Here is an 18,982-nt window from a genome sequence, read left to right as displayed (position 1 = left end):
GTGATTAGATACATGTGGCCCAGTCAGCCAGGACACCCCAACTAGTGTCAGCCCTCTGAAAGGGAGCTGCCTGCTGACCGGCAGCCGAACCATCCTCCAGCTGATCCTAGATCAAATTGCCAACCCATGGAATGAGGTAAATACAAGACAATTATTCTAGAGACTTCCCTAGTGGTCCAGTGGTTAAGAATCTGCTTTGCAATGCAGAGGATTGAAGTTCAATCCCTGGGGAGGTAACAAAGATCCCAGATGCTGCCCATCATCTGAGCCTGGGAGCTGCAACTAGGGTGTCCATGTGCCACAAAAGGGATCCTGCATGACTTTGCGCTGCCAACGCAGGGGGCCCAGATTTGATCCCTGGTCGGAACTAGATCCCACATACCACAACTAAGGGTTCACACGCTGCAGCTATAGGTCTCAAATACCATCACTAAAGATTCCACATGCCAAAACTAAGACCTGGTACAGCCAAACAAATTTTCCTTTAAAAGTAAATAAATTTACATAAATAAATAGCCAAATAAGTTTTCTTTTAAAAAGAAAAAGAATCTGCCTTGCAATGCAGGGAATTCAAGTTCAATCCCTAGTAGGGGAACTAAGATTCCACATGGTGCAGAGCAGCTGAGCCTGTGAGCTGCAGCTACAGAGTCCATGCTCCGCAATGAAGATCCTGCAAAAGAAAAAAAAAAAAGATCCTGCAAGAGTCGACAGAGGCCTTGAGAGCTACAACTAAGACCCAGTACAACCAAGTAAATAAAACTATATAAATATGTTTATATAGACAATTATTCTAAGCAACTGAGGTTTGGAGGGACCTGTTATGTAGCAAAGGATGGATAACTGATACAGGCGTGTCCCCTCTCTCCGGGATGTGGTCTCTTTCTCCCTTTCAACAGGACCCAGTGATTAAAATCTTAAGCTCTGTCACTTTTTAGCTGCATGGTTGCCAACGTGATGTTCCTTCTCTGAACCTCAGATTCTTCTGAAAACAGGGTTGAGAATAATAGTGCCTATCACAAGGAGTGGCTCTGACGATAAAGTGAATCATTTTCATTTCACGACCCTAAGAGATCATGTTGGTTATGAAACTTGTCTGGCAGAGGTGGGCGTGGGGACAAGGGGGGCCAGACTGCTCTTCTTCCGCCCTTCCCCCTGGGGTTCACTAGGGCCATGGAAGGGGGAGCATCCTTCCCTACTCTACTGAGGTTGGCTTTAAACCATATGATTTACTTTACTCCATGGAATGTTAGCATCCCCAACCTCCTCAGGGACCTTTGGTGCACTTGGGTTTTGTGCCCCTGTCATCTGCCATGAGAAGGACATTAGCCAGGGAGCCACAGATCCCAGAAGGCTGAAACCCCATGGAGGAGAACTAGAATCACCCTCCCAAACTGGAGCGAAACCCACCAGTTCATAACCTGAAACAGAGCTGCCCCAGATACCTACAAACCATAGGAAGCAGAATGCTTGTTGTTACAAGTCTCAGTTTGGGGATGGTTTGTTATACAACATTATTGCAGCGTTAATTGACTAATGTTCTTGTTCAGTCACTCAGCTGTGTCCGACTCTTTGCAACGTCGTGGACTGCAGCACTCTAGACATCCCTGTTCTTCACCATCTCCAGGAGCTTGCTCAATTCATGTCCGTTGAGTCATTGATGCCATCAAACCATCTCATCCGCTGTCGTCCCCTTCTCATCATACCTTCAGCCTTTCCCAGCATCAGGGTCTCTTCTAATGGGTCAGTTCTTCGCATCAGGTGACCAGTATATTGGAACTTCAGTATCAGTCCTTCCGATGAATATTCAGAGTTGATTACCTTTTGGATTGACCGGTCTGATCTTGCAGTCAAGAGACTCTGAAGAGTTTTTTTCAATACCACACTCCAAAAGCATCAGTTCTTCGGCACTCAGCATTCTTTATGGTCCAACTCTCACATCCAGCATGGCTACTGGAAAAACCATAGCTTTGACTTTATATACCTCTGTTGGTAATACAACATTGTTGTTTTAAACCACTGAGTTTAGGGACTTGTTTGTTACCTTAGTATAATTCAGTCTATCCTGATAGATGCCAAGGTCTAGCACCTGCCAACTAATGCCTGCTCAGTAAGTGGCAGCTATTAGGACAGTAGCTATTTGGCCAGACACGTTGTCTCCAGAACCAACACTGTCTTAAAGGTGCTAGTGCATGTGTTCAGTCACTTATTCATGTCCGACTCTTTGTGACCCCACGGACCATAGCCTGCCAGGCTCCTCTGTCCACGGGATTCTCCAGGCAAGAATGCTGGGGTTGCCATGCCCTCCTCCAGGGGATCATCCCAACCCAGGGATTGAACCTGCCTCTCCTGCATTGTTAGGGAGATTCTTTCCCATCTGAGCAACCAGGGGAGCCCCCTTTAAGATGGTAGGCACTGCACTAAGTCCTTTTATAGTTTTCTTTCATTCGACCCTTCAAATAGCTCTGTGAGGTTATAAATATTAATATCCACAGCTTACAAACATAAAACTGAGTCAAAAAGAGGTTAACCAAGAGAGGCGATCATGCACTCTGGAGTCTGACCCTCCCAACTGTTTGACCAAAGGCAAGTTACACCACAATCTGTGCCTCAGTTTGTTCCTCTGTAAAATGGGGATAATACTTTCAACCTCACAGAGTTGTGATTATGAAATGAGCGCTCTCATGGAAAACACTTAGCACAGGGACCCAGCAGGAAGTAATCCCTTAAGAAAAGGTAGCATCTTCCCTCTCCTCATTCCAAAGAGGGGGTTCAACAGGGTTGAGACCCCTGCTTTTTGCAACCCATCTCCCCGAAATGCATCACATCACAGAGACTCAGGCTTGTTCTGTTAATTCATTTAATTTATAGACACATGGAAATCTGTAGCTGAGAAAGAATGGAGACCAAACACCACATGGGCCTCAGTTCTTCACTCAGCCTTGTCAGAAGCCTGGGAGCTTGGATGACAGCTGGTCTTCTTGATGGTCAACAAACAAGAGCCTGAGGGCACCAGGGTCCCAGGCTTGCTGTGGCAGGCGGCCTCTGTGCCACAGCCCTGGGAAGCAAATCTGATGCCTGTGGGAGGGGATTTCAGACTAGAGTCAGGATCCCCAATGCCTCCCCACTCCCAATCCAGGGGTCATGCCCCAGCCACCTTCCCCCAGCTCTTTGGAGCCACTCTCTCCCTTAGAATCTGGAAGAATGAGGCTCCAGTTCTGGGACCTTCTGGGAATCCTGTGCCCTCCTCCCGAAATCCAGGTTCCCCTCACCAGGGTGCACGAAGCCAGTCAAGGTGACACAGCGGGTTTCCTCGCCAACGCAGAGCGCTTCCTGAGTCGGGGTGCATGTTTCCTTGAGGAAGGCGAAGCAGGAAGGACACCGAAGGCCATTCTCTGTCAGATTTCTCCTGAATGCTGGGGAGGAGGGTGGAGGGTAAGGTGCATGGGGACATTAATCCCTTTCCCAACCTCACAGCCAACACAGGGACACCGGTCGCTAACCGGCACTGCATTTTTTCAAAAAAAGTTTATTTGACTGCATTGGATCTTAATTGCAGCCTGTGGAATCTAGTTCCCTGATCAGGGATCAAACCCCTGCATAGGGTGCATGGAGTCTTAGTCAGTGGACCGTCAGGGAAGTCCCTGGACACTGCCATTTACAGGAGAAGAAACCAAGGCTCAGCGCAAGGAAGATGCTTGTCCTCGGTTACAGCGGAGGTCAGCAGCAGGTGCTCACAGCTGGCTCTGGCGGAGGAGGGGTGGGCAGGGAGGGACTCCAGCTCTGGGGCTCAGCCAGGGCTCACCGGGCAGCGGGTCCTGGTTGCAGCCATTGCTCTGGCAGCAGCGTGTGGTAGCCCCTACGTTGCTTCCGGGGCCGTCACTGAAGGAGAGGAATCCTGGGTCACAATCGCTTGATGTTGTGCACCCCTTCTTGGAGCTCACTAAAACATCACCAACTGCAGGATGTGGGCAGGGGGAGGGCTCAGGGGCCCTGGTCTGGACCCTGGCCTCGGGGTGTCTCCCCTACCTTATGGCTTCCCCAGTCCACTGTGATCTAGAGAGGTCTCTTCCAGCTCCCAAAAGTCAGACTCCCTTATCTGCCTGGGGCATCATCTGAACAGTTTATTAGGTAGCAACCCTTTTTCTCTCTGCCCCCAGCTGTGTTGGTCTCTCCATGAGTGGTCCCTTCAGCCCCATGTCACTCATCGCCATTCTCTAAAGGTCACACCTGGAGAGGTCTTTTCCAGGCCACCTGTGACTACCCCCAGGCCTGTGTGAAATGGTCTCTTCCAGCCTTCAGCCCTCATCCTGACCCCTGGAATACCTTCCACCAAATTCTAGGATGCAGCCCTCAGCCACCACCCTGTAACACCTATCTCCTTCTTCCAGGGTCACTGCCTAGGCCTCCTACGGATGATCTCTTGCTGCCCTCCTTGGCTACTCTCAGGTCTTGCCTGAAGTGGTCTCTTCCAGCCTCCCTGGCCTTCCCCCTCCCCACCACAGGGTGGTCTCTTCCAACACTAGGGTTTCAGCTCTTCATGCAACCTGCATGGATCTGTGGGTCCTCAGGGGTGTCTGATTCTGCAGCCTCATGGACTGAGTCCAGGGATTATCTGTCCTTACATCTATCTCTCTCTATCCCAATATTGAGGCTTCCCAGGTAGTGCAGTGGTAAAGAAACAGACTGCCAATTCAGGAGACACAAGAAATGCTGGATCGATTCCTGGGTGGGAAAGATCCCTTGAGGAGGAAATGGCAAGTGACTGCAGTATTCCTGCCTGGAAGAGGAGCCTGGCGGTCTGCAGTACATGGGGTCACAAAGAGTTGGACACGATTGAGCTCATACCCAACTCAATCAACCCCAATATCCCCCTCTTTCTCCTGTCCGGAAACCTTTGGTCCAGCCCGTATCCCTAGGAGATGCCTGGTGCCCCCAGAGTCAACCTGATCACTTTCCTTGCAACTCACCCCAGTCTTCTGTATGCCCACCCCTACACCTTTTGCATATTAGATGCCCCCTGCTGGATTTCTGTCTTCCCCCACCTCCACCATGTCCTTTCCTTTCCTAATCCCCTCTTGCCTAAGAAAGTCCCTAAATCTGCCCCTCCCCCATCCTCTCTTTAGACTCTCATTTTCAGAAACATTTGCCAACAGTGGTTTCTGTCATTCCACCGGATTCTCTTTCCTCCACGCACCTTGAGATTGTCTTTCCCTCTTTCCTGCCCCCTCATCACTCAAATGTTCCTCCCAGTGTCTGGTGGTACCTGCTACTCTGAAGGCACTCCCCACCTCCCCAAGATCTGACGCTATCCCCTGCCCTCTTACCTCTGTGGGTCTCATATATGGCGGCCATACAGGTGTCCTCTTTGGGGGCGCAAGCCTGCACTGTTCCATGCAAGGGACCGGGGCTTATACACACCAAGCAGCCTAGTGGGTAGCCTGCAGAAGAGAGCGGGGCTCTAGTCAAAGCTGCTGTGGTCTGTGGGTCACGACTTCCGAGTCCAGAGGGGCAGGGGGGGGGTCTGAAGGAAGAGTGTACGCATGTCTCCTTAGTTATTAAGGGTGGGACATTGGCTGCTGAACAGAGAATTTTCCGAAGCTCCTGCAGGGACACCGGGGTGCTGCCAGCAAAGCTGCTTCCAGCCGTAAATGGCAACCCCACCAGCAAGCAAGTTTACCTAATTACAAGGCTGGAGCCTTTGGACACTAGGGTGTTCTGAGAAAGCTTGAGGACAGTGAAGGGTCCTGCTGAAGGTTTCCATGGAGATTTAAAAAATTTTTTTTATCTTTTTTTCTTCTTTTTTCTATTTTTTGGCTATGCTGAATCTTCCTTGCTTCCCGGGGTTTTTCTCTAGTTGCAGTGAGTATGGTCTACTCTCTCGCTGCGGTGCTTGGGCTTCTCACTTGTGGTGCCTCCTTCTGTTGCAGAGCACAGACTCTAGAGCAGGGGCTCAGTAGTTGTGGTGCAAGGGCTCAGTTTGCCCAAGGCATGTGGAATTGTCCCGGACCAAGGATCGAACACTCGTACCCCGATTTGGCAGGCAGATTCTCAGCCACTGGACCATTGGGGAAGTCCTTCATGGACTTTCGTGAACCTTCAGGTCCAGCTGGTTCTTGGAAGTGGGACCCTCTTACTTGTGGGTACCACACTTAAGTCTGATAGATAGTGGGCACTCAGGCAGGGGTACCTGAGGCTGGGATCTGCATCCCAGGCCAAGAAGGAAGATCAAGGACCAAGAGGGTAAGTGCCTGGACTCCTTGGTCCTGAGAGAGGAGGCAACTGGGGGACCAGACACAAGGAAACTGGGTCCTGGGGGAGGTGGAGTAGCCTGAACTCCTACATCCGAGGGACGAGGACACTGGGGACCTGAACTGCTTAGAGTCCTGGGAGAAAGGAAATCTCTTGCCTTCGCCTCATATTTTTTCATATTAATGAAAAATACTAATCATACTAATCATAGTCTCATCTGATTTTCTAGAATTCAGGTGTCTTATTTGAAGACACTGCCTGGGATACAGGGAACAGAGCCCATCCAAACCCCTCCTTTCTCAGAGATTTAAACCCACACGCTTTTTAGCTCTTCCTCCCTTGGGGACCCAGGCTTTTTCTCCTTTACCCTCTGCCTTCTCCATGAATTCCAATTCCCAGGACACTTCCTCTTTCCCTTCTCTCTCGAGGACCTGGCTGAATGCTGGCTCACAGTCCTTGTTTTGAGGGTCCCAGGAGTCCAGAGCCTTAGTCACTTACCCAGACCCAGGAGGGTGCAGAGCAGCGTGGAGGACAGCAGGAAGGTCTCAGGTTTCATGGAAGGCTTCATGATGGATGAATGAGTGACCCTGCAGTTCCAAGTCCCCAGCTGTTCTTATAGGAAGCTGAGAAGGGGCAAGTCTGGACCTACCTTAACCTTATCCCCAGGCTAAGAAATGATGTAAGCCCTGGGGGTAGGTCTCTGCAGCTCTGCGTGGGGGAGGCAGAATCCGAATCCGAAAAAAACATGGACATCTTGTAACCAACTCCTCCCCTGGGGGTCTCGGCTTCCAACCCTCTCCTCCATCAGATCCCACCGCCCCTGCCCTCACCCCCTTTTATTCTGACACGAAGCCCAAGATCAGAATCAGGTCATTTTGTTTCCTGTTCAGGGTAGAGCAGCTGCAACGACTCAGATACCCTCTCCCTTGTCTCTCTTCCCAAGGAGGTGCCTAGCGTGGGTTAGACTCTACCTGGGAGCGCCCAGCAAGTCCAGGCTTGTTCTGTGGGGGCATGCTTGGTTCTTACTCCCTTTTCTGTGTTTGGTCTGTCTCCAGCTCGGACCCCACCCCAAGATGCACTTCTGGGTTTCTCGGGGACTGAACGGAGGGGGCTTGTCATCGGGCAGGAATGGGCATGGTAGGCGAGAGATGCCCACAGTTCCCATTGGAAAACTGAAGCGAGGTTGGAGGCACTCAAGGCTGGGCATGTGTCTAGTTTGGGCACATATTTTGTGTTTTACTGGGGTCCTTTACACTCTCTCTCTGCCTCAGGCATGATCTTCAGAGATCAGTGATTTTTTTTTTCGTGTGTGTGTGTGTGTGTGTGTGTGTGTGTGTGTGTGTGTGGTGGGCGTGGGGAGGGTAGCCAGCCATCGGTGGAGGGGATCCTGTTGCGGTAGGCTCCTGGCTTCCTGCAAAAATTCACTCAAGTTTGCTGGCCTCTTGCTTTCCAGGCTTCAGTTGGGCCGGTGAGGACAGCGAATTTTTTCTGGGGACCAATCCAGCAGGCCGCGTGGGTTGCTAGGATAGCCTGGTGTGAAAGTCACCGGGAGGAAGGGCTTCGCCAGAGGGAAGAGCTCGTTGCTAGGGAAGTCAGGGCCTCACGCCTCTCTCCGGAGAGACAGACGTAGCATGCATGCTCAGCGGTCGACGGAGCCGCAGGCGCGCCAGGGTTTGAAAGGGTCAAGCCTTGCGCGCTTGCGCAGTGAAGCCCGAGTGGGGCGTACCTGCTCTCTGCGCCCTAAACAGAGACCTTCTTGCATCTTCCGGGTCAGGCGAAGCCACACGACGCTGACGGGCCGGAGATCATCCTCCGCCAAGTAGTGTCCTGCAGTCGCCAGAACTCGGCGAGAGACTGGTGTGGGGGAGGGTGGAAAAAGTAAAGAAATTCGTGAGAGGGCTCTCTGAAGACCTTGGAGCCTCAAAGGTGTTGAAAAAGAATCCGTATCCGGGCTGCCAAGAAAAAAGAGTTTCCTTAGGGGGTCTTAAGAACTGCAATTTGAGAGGTACTTCCCTGGTGGCTCAGAGGTTAAAGCGTCTGCCTGCAATGCGGGAGACCTGGGTTCTATCTCCGTCGGGAAGATTCCCCTGGAGCAGGGAATGGCAACCCACTCCAGTATTCTTGCCTGGACGGAGGAGGAGCCTGGTGGGCTACAGTCCACGGGGTTGCAAAGAGTCGGACACGACTGAGTGACTTAACTAACTAATTCCCATAAAACTGAAAGAGAGCTGGCAGAATGAGTCAGGGCTTTTGAGGACCAAGGTCAGCCGGTTGTTAAAGTTGTGTGGTGGCGGTTGTTCAGTTGCTCAGTCGTGTCCGACTCTTTGAGACCCCATGAACTGCAACACGCTAGGCTTCCCTGTCTTTCGCCATCTCCTGGAGCTTGCTCAAACTCATGTCCTTTGAATCAGTGATGTCATTAACCTTCTCATCCTCTATCTTCCCCTTCTCCTGCCTTCACTCTTTCCCAGTATCAGTGTCTTTGGGTCTTTGCATCAGGTGGCCAAAGTATTGGAGAGTCAGCAGCAGTCCTTCCAATGAATATTCAGATTTGATCTCCTTGAGGATAGACAGGTTTGATCTCCTTGCAGTCCAAGGGACTCTGAAGTCTTCTCTAACATCACAGTTCAAAACCATCAATTCTTCAGTGTTCAGTTTTCTTTATGGTCCAACTTTCACATCCATACATAACTACTGGGAAAACCATACCTTTGACTATACAGACCTTCATTGGCAAAGTAATGTCTCTGCTTTTTAATACACTGTGTAGGTTTCTCATAGATTTTCTTCCAAGGAGCAAGTGTGTTTTAATTTCATGACTGCAGTCACCCCAGGAAAATAAAGTCTGTCAGTGTTTCCATTGTTTCCCCCATCTATTTGCCATGAAGTGATGGGACCAAATGCCATGATCTTTGTTTTTTGAATGTTAAGTTTAAGCCAGCTTTTTCACTCTCCTCTTTCAGTTTCATCACGAGGCTCTTTAGTTCTTCTTCACTTTCTACCATAAGGGAGGTGTCATCTGCATATCTGAGGTTATTGATGTTTCTCCCAGCAATCTTGATTCCAGCTTGTGCTTCATCCAGCCCAGCATTTCGAATGATGTACTCTGCATGTAAGTCAAAAGCAGGATGACAGTATACAGTTTTGATGTACTCCTTTCCAAATTTGAAACCAGTCCATTGTTCCATGTCCAGTTCTAACTGTTGCTTCTTGACCTGCATACATATTTCTCAAGAGGCAGGTCAGATGGTCTGGTATTCCCATCTCTTTAAGAATTTTCCACAGTTTGTTGTGATCCACACAGTCAAAGGCTTTAACATAGTCAGTAAAGGAGAAGTAGATGTTTTTCTGGAATTCTCTCACTTTTTCTATGACCCAGCAGATGTTGGCAATTTGATCTCTGGTTCCTCTGCCTTTTCTAAATCCATCTTGAACATCTGAAAGTTCATGGTTCACATACTGTTGAGGCCTTCTTTGGAGACTTTGGAGCATTACTTTGCTAGGGGGTGAAATGAGTTCAATTGTGTGCTAGCTTGAACAGTGTTTGGCATTGCCTTTCTTTGGGACAGAATGAAAACTGACCTTTTCCAGTCCTGTGGCCACTGCTAAGTTTTCCAAATTTTCTGGCATATTGAGTGCAGCCCTTTCACAGCATCATCTTTTAGGATTTGAAATAGCTCAGTTGGAATTCCATCACCTCCACTAACTTTGTTCATACTTAGGCCCACTAAGGCCACCAAGGCCCACTTGACTTCACACTCCAGGATGTCTGGCTCCAGGTGAGTGACCACACCATCATGGTTATCTGGGTCACTAAGAGCTTTTTTTTAATATAAATATTTTTATTTTCTTAGCATTTATTTACTTGACTGCACCGTATCTTACTTTTGGCACATGGGATCTTTAGTTGAGGCATGAAAACTCTTAGTTGCAGCATGTGGGATCTAGTTCCCTGCCCAGGGATCGAACCCAGGCTCCCTGCATTGGGACCGCAGAATCTTAGCCACTGGATTACCAGGCAAGTCCCAAGAGCTTTTTTGTGTAGTTCTGTGTATTCTTGCCACCTCTTCTTAATATCTTCTGCTTCTGTTAGGTCTATACCATTTCTGTCCTTTATTGTGCCCATCTTTGCATGAAATGTTCCCTTAGTATCTCTGATTTTCTTGAAGAGATCTTAGGCTTTCCCATTCTGTTGTTTTTCTGTATTTCTTTGCATTGATCACCGAGGAAGGCTTTCTTATCTCTCCTTGCTATTCTTTGGAACTCTGAATTCAGATGGGAATATCTTTCCTTTTCTCCTTTGCCTTTCACTTTTTTTCTCAGCTGTTTCTAAGGCTTCCTCAGACAACCATTTTGCCATTTTGCGTTCTTTTTCTTGAGGATGGTTTTGATCACTGCCTCCTGTACAGTGTCGCAAACTTCCATCCATAGTTCTTCAGGCACTCTATCAGATCTACTCCCTTGAATCTGTTTGTCTCTTCCGCTGTATAAAGGTAAGGGATTTGATTTAGGTCAGACCTGAATGACCTTTTTTCAATTTGAGCCTAAATTTTGCAATAAGGAACCGGTGATCTGAGCCACAGTCATCTCCAGGTCTTGTTTTTGCTGACAGTATTCAGCTTCTCCATCTTTGGCTGCAAAGAATATAATCAATCTGATTTAGGTAATGACCATGTGGTGATATCCATGCATACAGTCATCTCCTGTGTTGTTGGAAGAGGGCGTTTGCTATGACCAGAGCGTTCTCTTGGAAAACTCTGTCAACCTTTGCCCTGCTTCATTTTGTACTCTAAGGCCAAACTTGCCTGTTACTCTAGGTATCTCTTGATTTCCTACTTTTGCATTCCAGTCCCCTATGATGAAAAGGACGTGTTGTTTTGGTGTTCGTTCTAGAAGGTCTTGTAGATCTTCATGGAACAGTTCAACTTCAGCTTCTTCGGCATTAGCGGCTGGGGCATAGACTTGGATTACTGTGATACTGAATGGTTTTGCATTGGAGACTGACAGAGATTATTGTCGTTTTTGAGACTGCATCCAAGTACTGCATTTTGGACTCTTTTGTTGACTGTGAGGTCTACTCCGTTTCTTCTAAGAGATTGTTGCACAGAGTAGTAAATCTAATGGTAATCTGAATTAAATTTGCATGTTCCAGTCCAATATAGTTCACTAATTTTTAAAATGTCGATGTTCACTCTTGCCATCTCCTGTTTGACCACTTCCAATTTACCTTGATTCATGGACCTGGGAAGAACTATAATTGACTCTGATACATGTAAAGAAATATTTGACTTTAAAGAAGAAGCTGTCATGAGTTCCTGTAGGGTAAGTGTTCAATATGTATCTTGCGTTTCTGGCACATATTCTGGATGCCTGTGTGAATTCGATAAGTCGTCAAAATGTCAGATTGCATTTTGACTGATGGTCAGATTTCCTCAGTGGTTCACCCCTTCCTCCAGCGGCTCCATCTTAGAGAACATCTTAGAGAACATTGGCTTCGTTTTGATTTTCCTTTCACAAAGGGGACATTTTGGGATTCTAAGGAGGGTCATTAGAATTTCTGGGAGGCCATAAGGGAATTCTGAAGAGATGTGGAATAGACGAATTTTCTGAGAGAAGAGGAGGGATGGGTCGCTTTCTGGGAAGGATCAGAGGTCAATTTCCAGAGGAAGATTTTGTAAGGGACTCCAGGCAGAGTCTGGGGGGATTTATTATTATTATTATTTTTAACACCAAAAACATTTTGTATTGGGCTGTTGCCAATTAACAATGTTGTGAGTTTCAGGTGAACAGGGAAGGGACTCATCCATACATATACATGTATCCATTCTGTCCCCAAACCCCAGAGTGTGGGGAGATTAATAGGGAAACTTAAATCTGGGGGATAGAGGGCTTGAGAGAACTCTCAGAATAATCAGGGAGCTGGGGACCTAGCTCTCATCTCTGAATCCTCACTTTCCCTTTTCCACTCTTCTCTCCAGACCTACTGTGCAAAAAAACCTTCTCAAGGCAGACACCTGTTGTAAATGGCAGGCATCCAGGGTGGGCGAGAAGACCATCTCAGTAGGGATTCACGTGATTCTTCCAGCCCCCTGTCCGTTTTTGTTTTTGCCTCACTGCTGTGTGGCTTGCAGGATCTTAGTTCTCTGACCAGGGATGGAATCCGTGTACCCTGCAGTGGATGCTTGAAGTCTGAATCAGTGGATCCCCAGTGAAGTCTCCCTCCCCTTGTCTCCTTAATAGGAGTCTGAAGGTCCAGAGTCCAGACTCTCCTCTGCATTCAACTGGCAGTGAGTTGAGGCACATTGCCTTTGCGTCTCAGCTTCCTCACCTGAACAGTGAGCAGTGTGGTCCCTGTGCCCTTAGCAGAGGAGAAAGGTGACCAGGGACTAGGCCAGGAATGAATCCGTGTGTGGCCCAGGTAGGTTGCTGCTCCTTTCAGGGCCTTAGTATCCTCATTTGGAATAGAGAACATCATTGCCATGCATCCTGCCTTCTACAGGCCCTGGTCTTAGGACTGGAAGGTGTCTCGTATCATCTAAGCCAATCAACCTCATTTTAAAGATGGGGAAACTTGGAGAAGGAAATGGCAACCCACTCCAGTATTCTTGCTTGGAGAAGTCCATGGACAGAGGAGCCTGGCGGGCTGCAGTCCATGGGGTTACATGACTGAGCATGTGTGCATGAGGGTGGAGGGAGATGGGTTGGTAGCAATAAAGTGGTAGAACTAAAAAAATTTAAAAAAAAAATTAAGATGGGGAAACTGAGGCCTCTGAAGGGCCAAAGTGCAGTGGTCAGTCTTAGCGACCATTGTGGACTTCTCAGGGCTTCGGTACATGCTTGGTGAGGTTGGAGGGAACAAAGGGAAAAGGAGAGTTTGACCCAGGATGGGGACAGAATTCCCAGCAGGCGGTTCCCATCAGGCATAAGAAACCTGTGGGAGAAGTGAGCTAGTGTGTTCCCAGGTGCCGCCTGAGTGTTCCCCTGCGTGATCTGGCCCTCCAGGGAGCTGGGTGATGTTGGAGCTGTTATCACCCCTCATACATGGCCATGCTAAGACCTGAACCCAGTGTGGATGCTCTAGCCACCTTTATCTTGCTTCTTTGACTTCATATGTTGGCTTTCTTTCTTATTTATATTTATTTATATTTGGCTGTATTGGATCTTAGTAGCGGCATTGGGCTTTGGTTCCCTCGCCAGGGATGGGAATTCAGGCCCACTGTATTGGGAGCATGGAGTCTTAGCAACTGGACCAACAGGGAAGTCTGTCTCTTTAAAATTAAAAAAAAAATTTTTTTTTTCTGGTTCTGCCACATGACATGTTGGGACCTTAACTCCTCGGTCAGGGATTGAACCTTGGCCCCTGTTGTGGACGCATGGATCTTAACCACTGGACCTCCAGGGAAGTCCTGAATCTCTCGATTTTGGCCACACTCCTCCCTGAATGTAGGCGATTTTGGGGAGGGATGCTGGGGGTAAGGCTTACGGAATTGTGTTAAATATATTATTGTCTGTCTTACCCAGTGGTTCTGAAAAACTTTTGGTTCATAGAACCTTTTGAGAGTTTGAAGGAAGCTGAGAATTCTCTTCCCAGGGAAAATACACAAACCCACAAGATTTTCTGAATGATTTTAGGCGTTTAAATATCTCATAGTTCCCTAACGTAGTACAGTAAGAATAATGAGAGCTAGCAATTTACTCAGCACTACAAATGCCTGGGAATTCCCTGGTGGTGCAGTGGTTAGGATTCCACAGTCCGAGGGCCCGGGTTCTATACCCGGTTGGGGAACTGCGACCAAAACAAAAAACCCTGCCAGTCACCATTCTAAGCACCGCATATGGGTTAATTCATTGAATCCTCATAAAAAACCCATGACCTTGATCTACTATCATCATACTAGGCACATAGTGCCCAGACATCACAAGACAAACATATCAGACCTGTGGAGATTTCATATTGGCAAGGAAAGACTGACAGATCAGTAAATCAAACATGTCAGATGCCGAGTGCTGGGGAGGAAATTACATGGTCAGGAGGAGTGAGGAATGCCTCCAGTGGGATAGGAGGCAGTGGCAAAGGGTATTTTGACATTTTTTTAAAAATGTTTATTTATTTGGCTGAGTTGGGTCTTAGTGGTGGCATGCAGTATCCTTTAGTTGTGGGTGGTGGGATCTAGTTCCCTGACCAGTGATGGAACTTGGGTCCCCTGCGTTGGGAGCGTGGAAGCTCAGCCACTGGACCACCAGGAAAATCCCAAGAAGTTGTTTTACCTAAATATGGAGTCGTGGGACACCTCCTGAGAAGCTGACATTCAAGGAGAGCGAGCTTTGCAAATGTCTGGGATGGAAACAGACTCCCAGGCAGGCTGGTGCCTGGCGGGCTGGCGTCTTGCCTGGTGGGTGGGTGCCTGCTGGGCTGGAGGGACCGCACGGAGGCCGGTGTGGGCGCGCGGAGGTGACGGGGGAGGGGGCAGGAGCCGATGCAGTGGGGTAGAGGGCCCTGAAAGCCACCGTGAGGATTTAAGCTTTTGCTCTGCATGGGGTGGGAGCCGGGGCAGGCTTCGGATCAGAGGAGCACAGACTCTGAGTAAGGTTCTGGCGTAATCCTCTGTAGGGTTCCCGGCTGAGAATAAACCGCAGGGGGAAGCGTGGAGAAGCAGCACTGCAACCTCGGTTGTCAGTTTATTTCACATTTGAGATCCTTCCGACAAGCTGATGGCATTTGGCAGCTGCCAGTATACAGGGTGACTCCAGACTCATCGAATGCTAATTTTGGCTCTTTTCTAGCAAGTGATGAGCAGAAGCTTTGGGACACCTGGACATGTAAATGGATCTGTAGGTTTTCCTACTATTCTTTTTCTTGCCCCCTCAATTAATACCTGGCAACATCTGTCTATTACCATCTGGGGTTCAGCTCGTAACAGCCCCCACCCGCCTTTTTTGTGTGCAGTGGCCAAGACAGGCTCTGTGGCCAACCCATCACCTGCTCCCAGGCTGGCAGTTCCAGCCTCTTGGCTAACCACCCCTGCACCAGAGGCTTGGCTCCAGTCTCCTGCTGGAGGGTCATTCTTAGAGGAATTGTTCAGTAGCAAGGTGAACATGTTCCATTTCTGCATTTCAGTGTTTTCTCTTCACCCTTTTCCCCATCGTGGTGTTTTAAATTTCCTGCCTGCTTCTGACAGGACACGTGTGTACAGCGGGGACACAGTCCAGGGACCCGACACAAGCGCAGCCACCGTCCTCTGCACCAGACCAAGGAACAGAACCCGCCTCCCCCGCCCGCGTCTCCTTGAGCTCCTTCCTGTCACTGCCCCCCACAAGGGGAACCATAACCCCGATTTTTAGCAGCTTTGATTGCCTGGTTTTGAATTGTATATAAATGAAGTCCCGTGGTATATGATCCTTTCAGTATACAGTACTTTTGCCTCCAGCAGGTCTGTTCTTCACCAGCCTTGTGTGTTAGTTTCATTCTGTCAGTGTCATCCTTCTTGCTGGGTGTGCCTCTAGAGGGTTCATTCTCATTTCTGCATGGTATTCCCTTGTTGGAGGTAACCACTGTTCTTTTATTAATTTTGCTTTTCAAATGGGTGTTATTTGCATATGGTGCATGACTCAAAAGGCACAAAAGGGAGGGTATACACTGAAAAGGATGTCCTCATCACAGGCCACCTGCTTCAGTCCCCTCCAGCGCCCCCGCTCCCCATCCCTGCTACTTAGGTCTTCCTTCCTGTGGTAGTCATTGTGAGCAGTTTCTCATGTGCTTCCCCAGATCACTCTGTCCATATACAAGCGTATGTATTCACCCGTCCCCCCTTTTAAAAGTCCATAGTATGTACATGTTCCTCTCTCTTTCTTTTTTTTTTCAAGAAGCTGTATCTTAGAGGTCTCTTATGGTGTCAAGTTCTAGCTTACTCTTTCAAATGAGGAATGACATAGCTTTTCATGGATGCAGAACCTTTCTTTAAAATTTTTAATTTAATTTTGAAAAATGTTGGCTGCACCGGGTGGCATGCGCATCTTAGTTCCCCAACCAAACATTGAACCCATTCCTCCACAGTGGGAGCTCTGAGTCGTAACCAGGGGACCACCAGGGAAGTCCCGTTTATTTTTATTTTATATTGAAATAGAGTTGATTAACAATGTTGTGTTAATTTCAAGTGTACAGCCAAGTGATTCAGTTATACATATATGTGTATCCTTTTTCAAATTCTTTTCCCACTCTTGTTCTTGCAGAGTCCTGAGTAGAGTTCCCTGTTGTACAGTAGGTTCTTGTTGGTTACCTGTTCCTAAACTCCTAATCTGTCACTCCCCCTCCACTACATTCGTCCTGATAACCATAGATTTGTTTTCTAAGTCTGTGTGTCTGTTTCTGTTTTCTAAATAAGTCGTTTGTATCATTTTTCTTTTTTTTTTAGATTCCGCATGGAAACAATATCAAGTCATATTTATCTTGAAACAGTTGTTTTAACAAGATGTCTTGGAGACTTTGCAAATCTTTCATGTCTCATTTATTCCATTATCGTGAATCCTGTCTTCTTGGGAAAGGTGCACACAGACCTGGGCCACAGATAAGTCAGCGTGTACTTAAGCCTTTTTCCTAACAGCTGATACTTACTGAACACCGAACATTCTTTTCTTTCTTCATGAGATAAAATTCATGTAACATAAAGTGAATTATTTTTACCATTGAAAGTATATAATTCAGGGGGTTTAGTATACTCACACTGGAGAAGGAAATGGCAACCCACTCCAGTGTTCTTGCCTGGAGAATCCTAGGGACAGCGGAGCCTGGTGGGCTGCCGTCTATGGAGTTGCACAGAGTCAGTAGCTGAAGCAACTGAAGTTGCTGAAGCAACTTAGCAGCAGCAGTAGCAGCAGTATACCCACAATCTTCAGCATTCTTTGCAGTGTCTAATCCAGAACACTTTCATCACCCCAAAACCCCAGAACCATTAAGCGTTTACTCCCTATTCCGCTATCCCCACGTTGCCCCCTGGCAACTGTTGATGTTTGTGTTTTTTTTAATAGGGAATTCAATTGTTTATTTATTTATTCACTACTCAAATGAACTTACTCAATCTGCATTTAACCCTACTGGTGTACATTTAAATCAATATGATTTTTAAAAAATTAATTAATTTATTTTAATTGGAGGCTAATTACTTTAAAATATTGTAGTGGTTTTTGCCAAACATTGACATGAATCAGCCATGGATGTACATGTGTTCCCCATCCTGAACCCCCCTCCCACCTCCCTCCCCATCCCATCCCTCAGGGTCATCCCAGTGCACCAGTCCTGAGCACCCTGCCTCATGCATCGAACCGGGACTGGCGATCTGTTTTACATATATAATATACATGTTTCAATGCTATTCTCTCAAATTATCCCATCCTCACCTTCTCCCAGAGTCCAAAAGTCTGTTCTTTACATCTCTGTCTCTTTTGCTGTCTCGCATATGGGGTCATTGTTACCATCTTTCTAAATTCCATATATATCGTTAATATACTGTATTGGTGTTTTTCTTTCTGACTTACTTCACTCTGTATAATAGGCTCCAGTTTCATCCATCTGATTAGAACTGATTCAAATGCATTCTTTTTAATAGCTGAGTAATATTCCATTGTGTTTATGTACCACAACTTTCTTGTCCATTTGTCTGTCAATGGACATCTAGGTTGCTTCCATGTCCTGGCTATTATAAACAGTGGTGCAATGAACATTGGGATACACGTGTCTTTTTCAGATCTGGTTTCCTCAGTGTGTATGCCCAGCGGTGGAATTGCTGGGTTGTATGGCAGTTCTATTCCCAGTTTCTTAAGGAATCTCCACACTGTTCTCCATAGTGGCTGTATTAGTTTGCATTCCCACCAACAGTGTAAGAGGGTTCCCTTTTCTCCACACCCTCTCCAGCATTTACTGTTTGTAGGTTTCTGGATAGCAGCCATTCTGACTGGTGTGAGATGGTACCTCATTGTGGTTTTGATTTGCATTTCTCTGATTATGAGTGATGTTGAGCATCTTTTCATGTGTTTGTTAGCCATCTGTATGTCTTCTTTGGAGAAATGTCTGTTTAGGTCTTTGGCTCATTTTTTGATGGGGTTTATTTTTCTGGAATTGAGCTGCAGGAGCTGCTTCTATATTTTTGAGATTAATTTTTTGTCACTTGCTTTGTTTGCTATTATTTTCTCCCATTCTGAAGGCTGTCTTTTCACCTTGCTTATAGTTTCCTTCATTATGCAAAAGCTTTTAAGTTTAATTAGGTCCCATTTGTTTATTTTTGCTTTTATTTATTACTCTGGGAGGTGGGTCATAGAAGATCCTGCTGTGATTTATGTCAGAGAGTGTTTTGTCTATGTTTTCCTCTAGGAGCTTTATAGTTTCTGGTCTTACGTTTAGATCTTTAATCCATTTTGAGTTTATTTTTGTGTATGGTGTTAGAAAGTGTTCTAGTTTCATTCTTTTATAAGTGGTTGACCAGCTTTCCCGGCACCACTTGTTAAAGAGATTGTCTTTCTTCCACTGTATATTCTTGCCTCCTTTATCAAAGATAAGGTGTCCATAGGTGTGTGGATTTATCTCTGGGTTTTCTATTTTGTTCCAGTGATCTATATTTCTGTCTTTGTGCCAGTACCATACTGTCTTTTTTTTTTTTTTGTACATTGGTGTTTATTCCTTCATCTTTCCTAATATTGAAAAGCCATATTATATCCAGTTTTTACTCACAAGCCTAGCAAA

General features: G+C 47.1%; 1 protein-coding gene across 1 annotated transcript; it reads right to left on the bottom strand.

The window, feature by feature from the left end:
• Positions 1-1,680: 1,680 nt before the first annotated feature.
• On the bottom strand, positions 1,681-6,817 carry LOC136161416 (phospholipase A2 inhibitor and Ly6/PLAUR domain-containing protein-like). The gene is made up of 5 exons (XM_065926252.1): positions 6,748-6,817; positions 5,325-5,438; positions 3,803-3,955; positions 3,270-3,413; positions 1,681-3,075 (listed from the first exon to the last, which is right to left on the bottom strand). The coding sequence occupies exons 1-5, from the start codon at positions 6,815-6,817 to the stop codon at positions 2,930-2,932; spliced, it is 627 nt and encodes a 208-aa protein (XP_065782324.1). The 3' UTR covers positions 1,681-2,929.
• Positions 6,818-18,982: the final 12,165 nt, after the last annotated feature.

This window comes from Muntiacus reevesi, chromosome 2, assembly GCF_963930625.1.
Source record: "Muntiacus reevesi chromosome 2, mMunRee1.1, whole genome shotgun sequence".
Taxonomy (NCBI): domain Eukaryota; kingdom Metazoa; phylum Chordata; class Mammalia; order Artiodactyla; family Cervidae; genus Muntiacus; species Muntiacus reevesi.
Note: the sequence above shows the minus strand (reverse complement) of the source record. Positions and strands in the feature narration are given on the sequence as shown.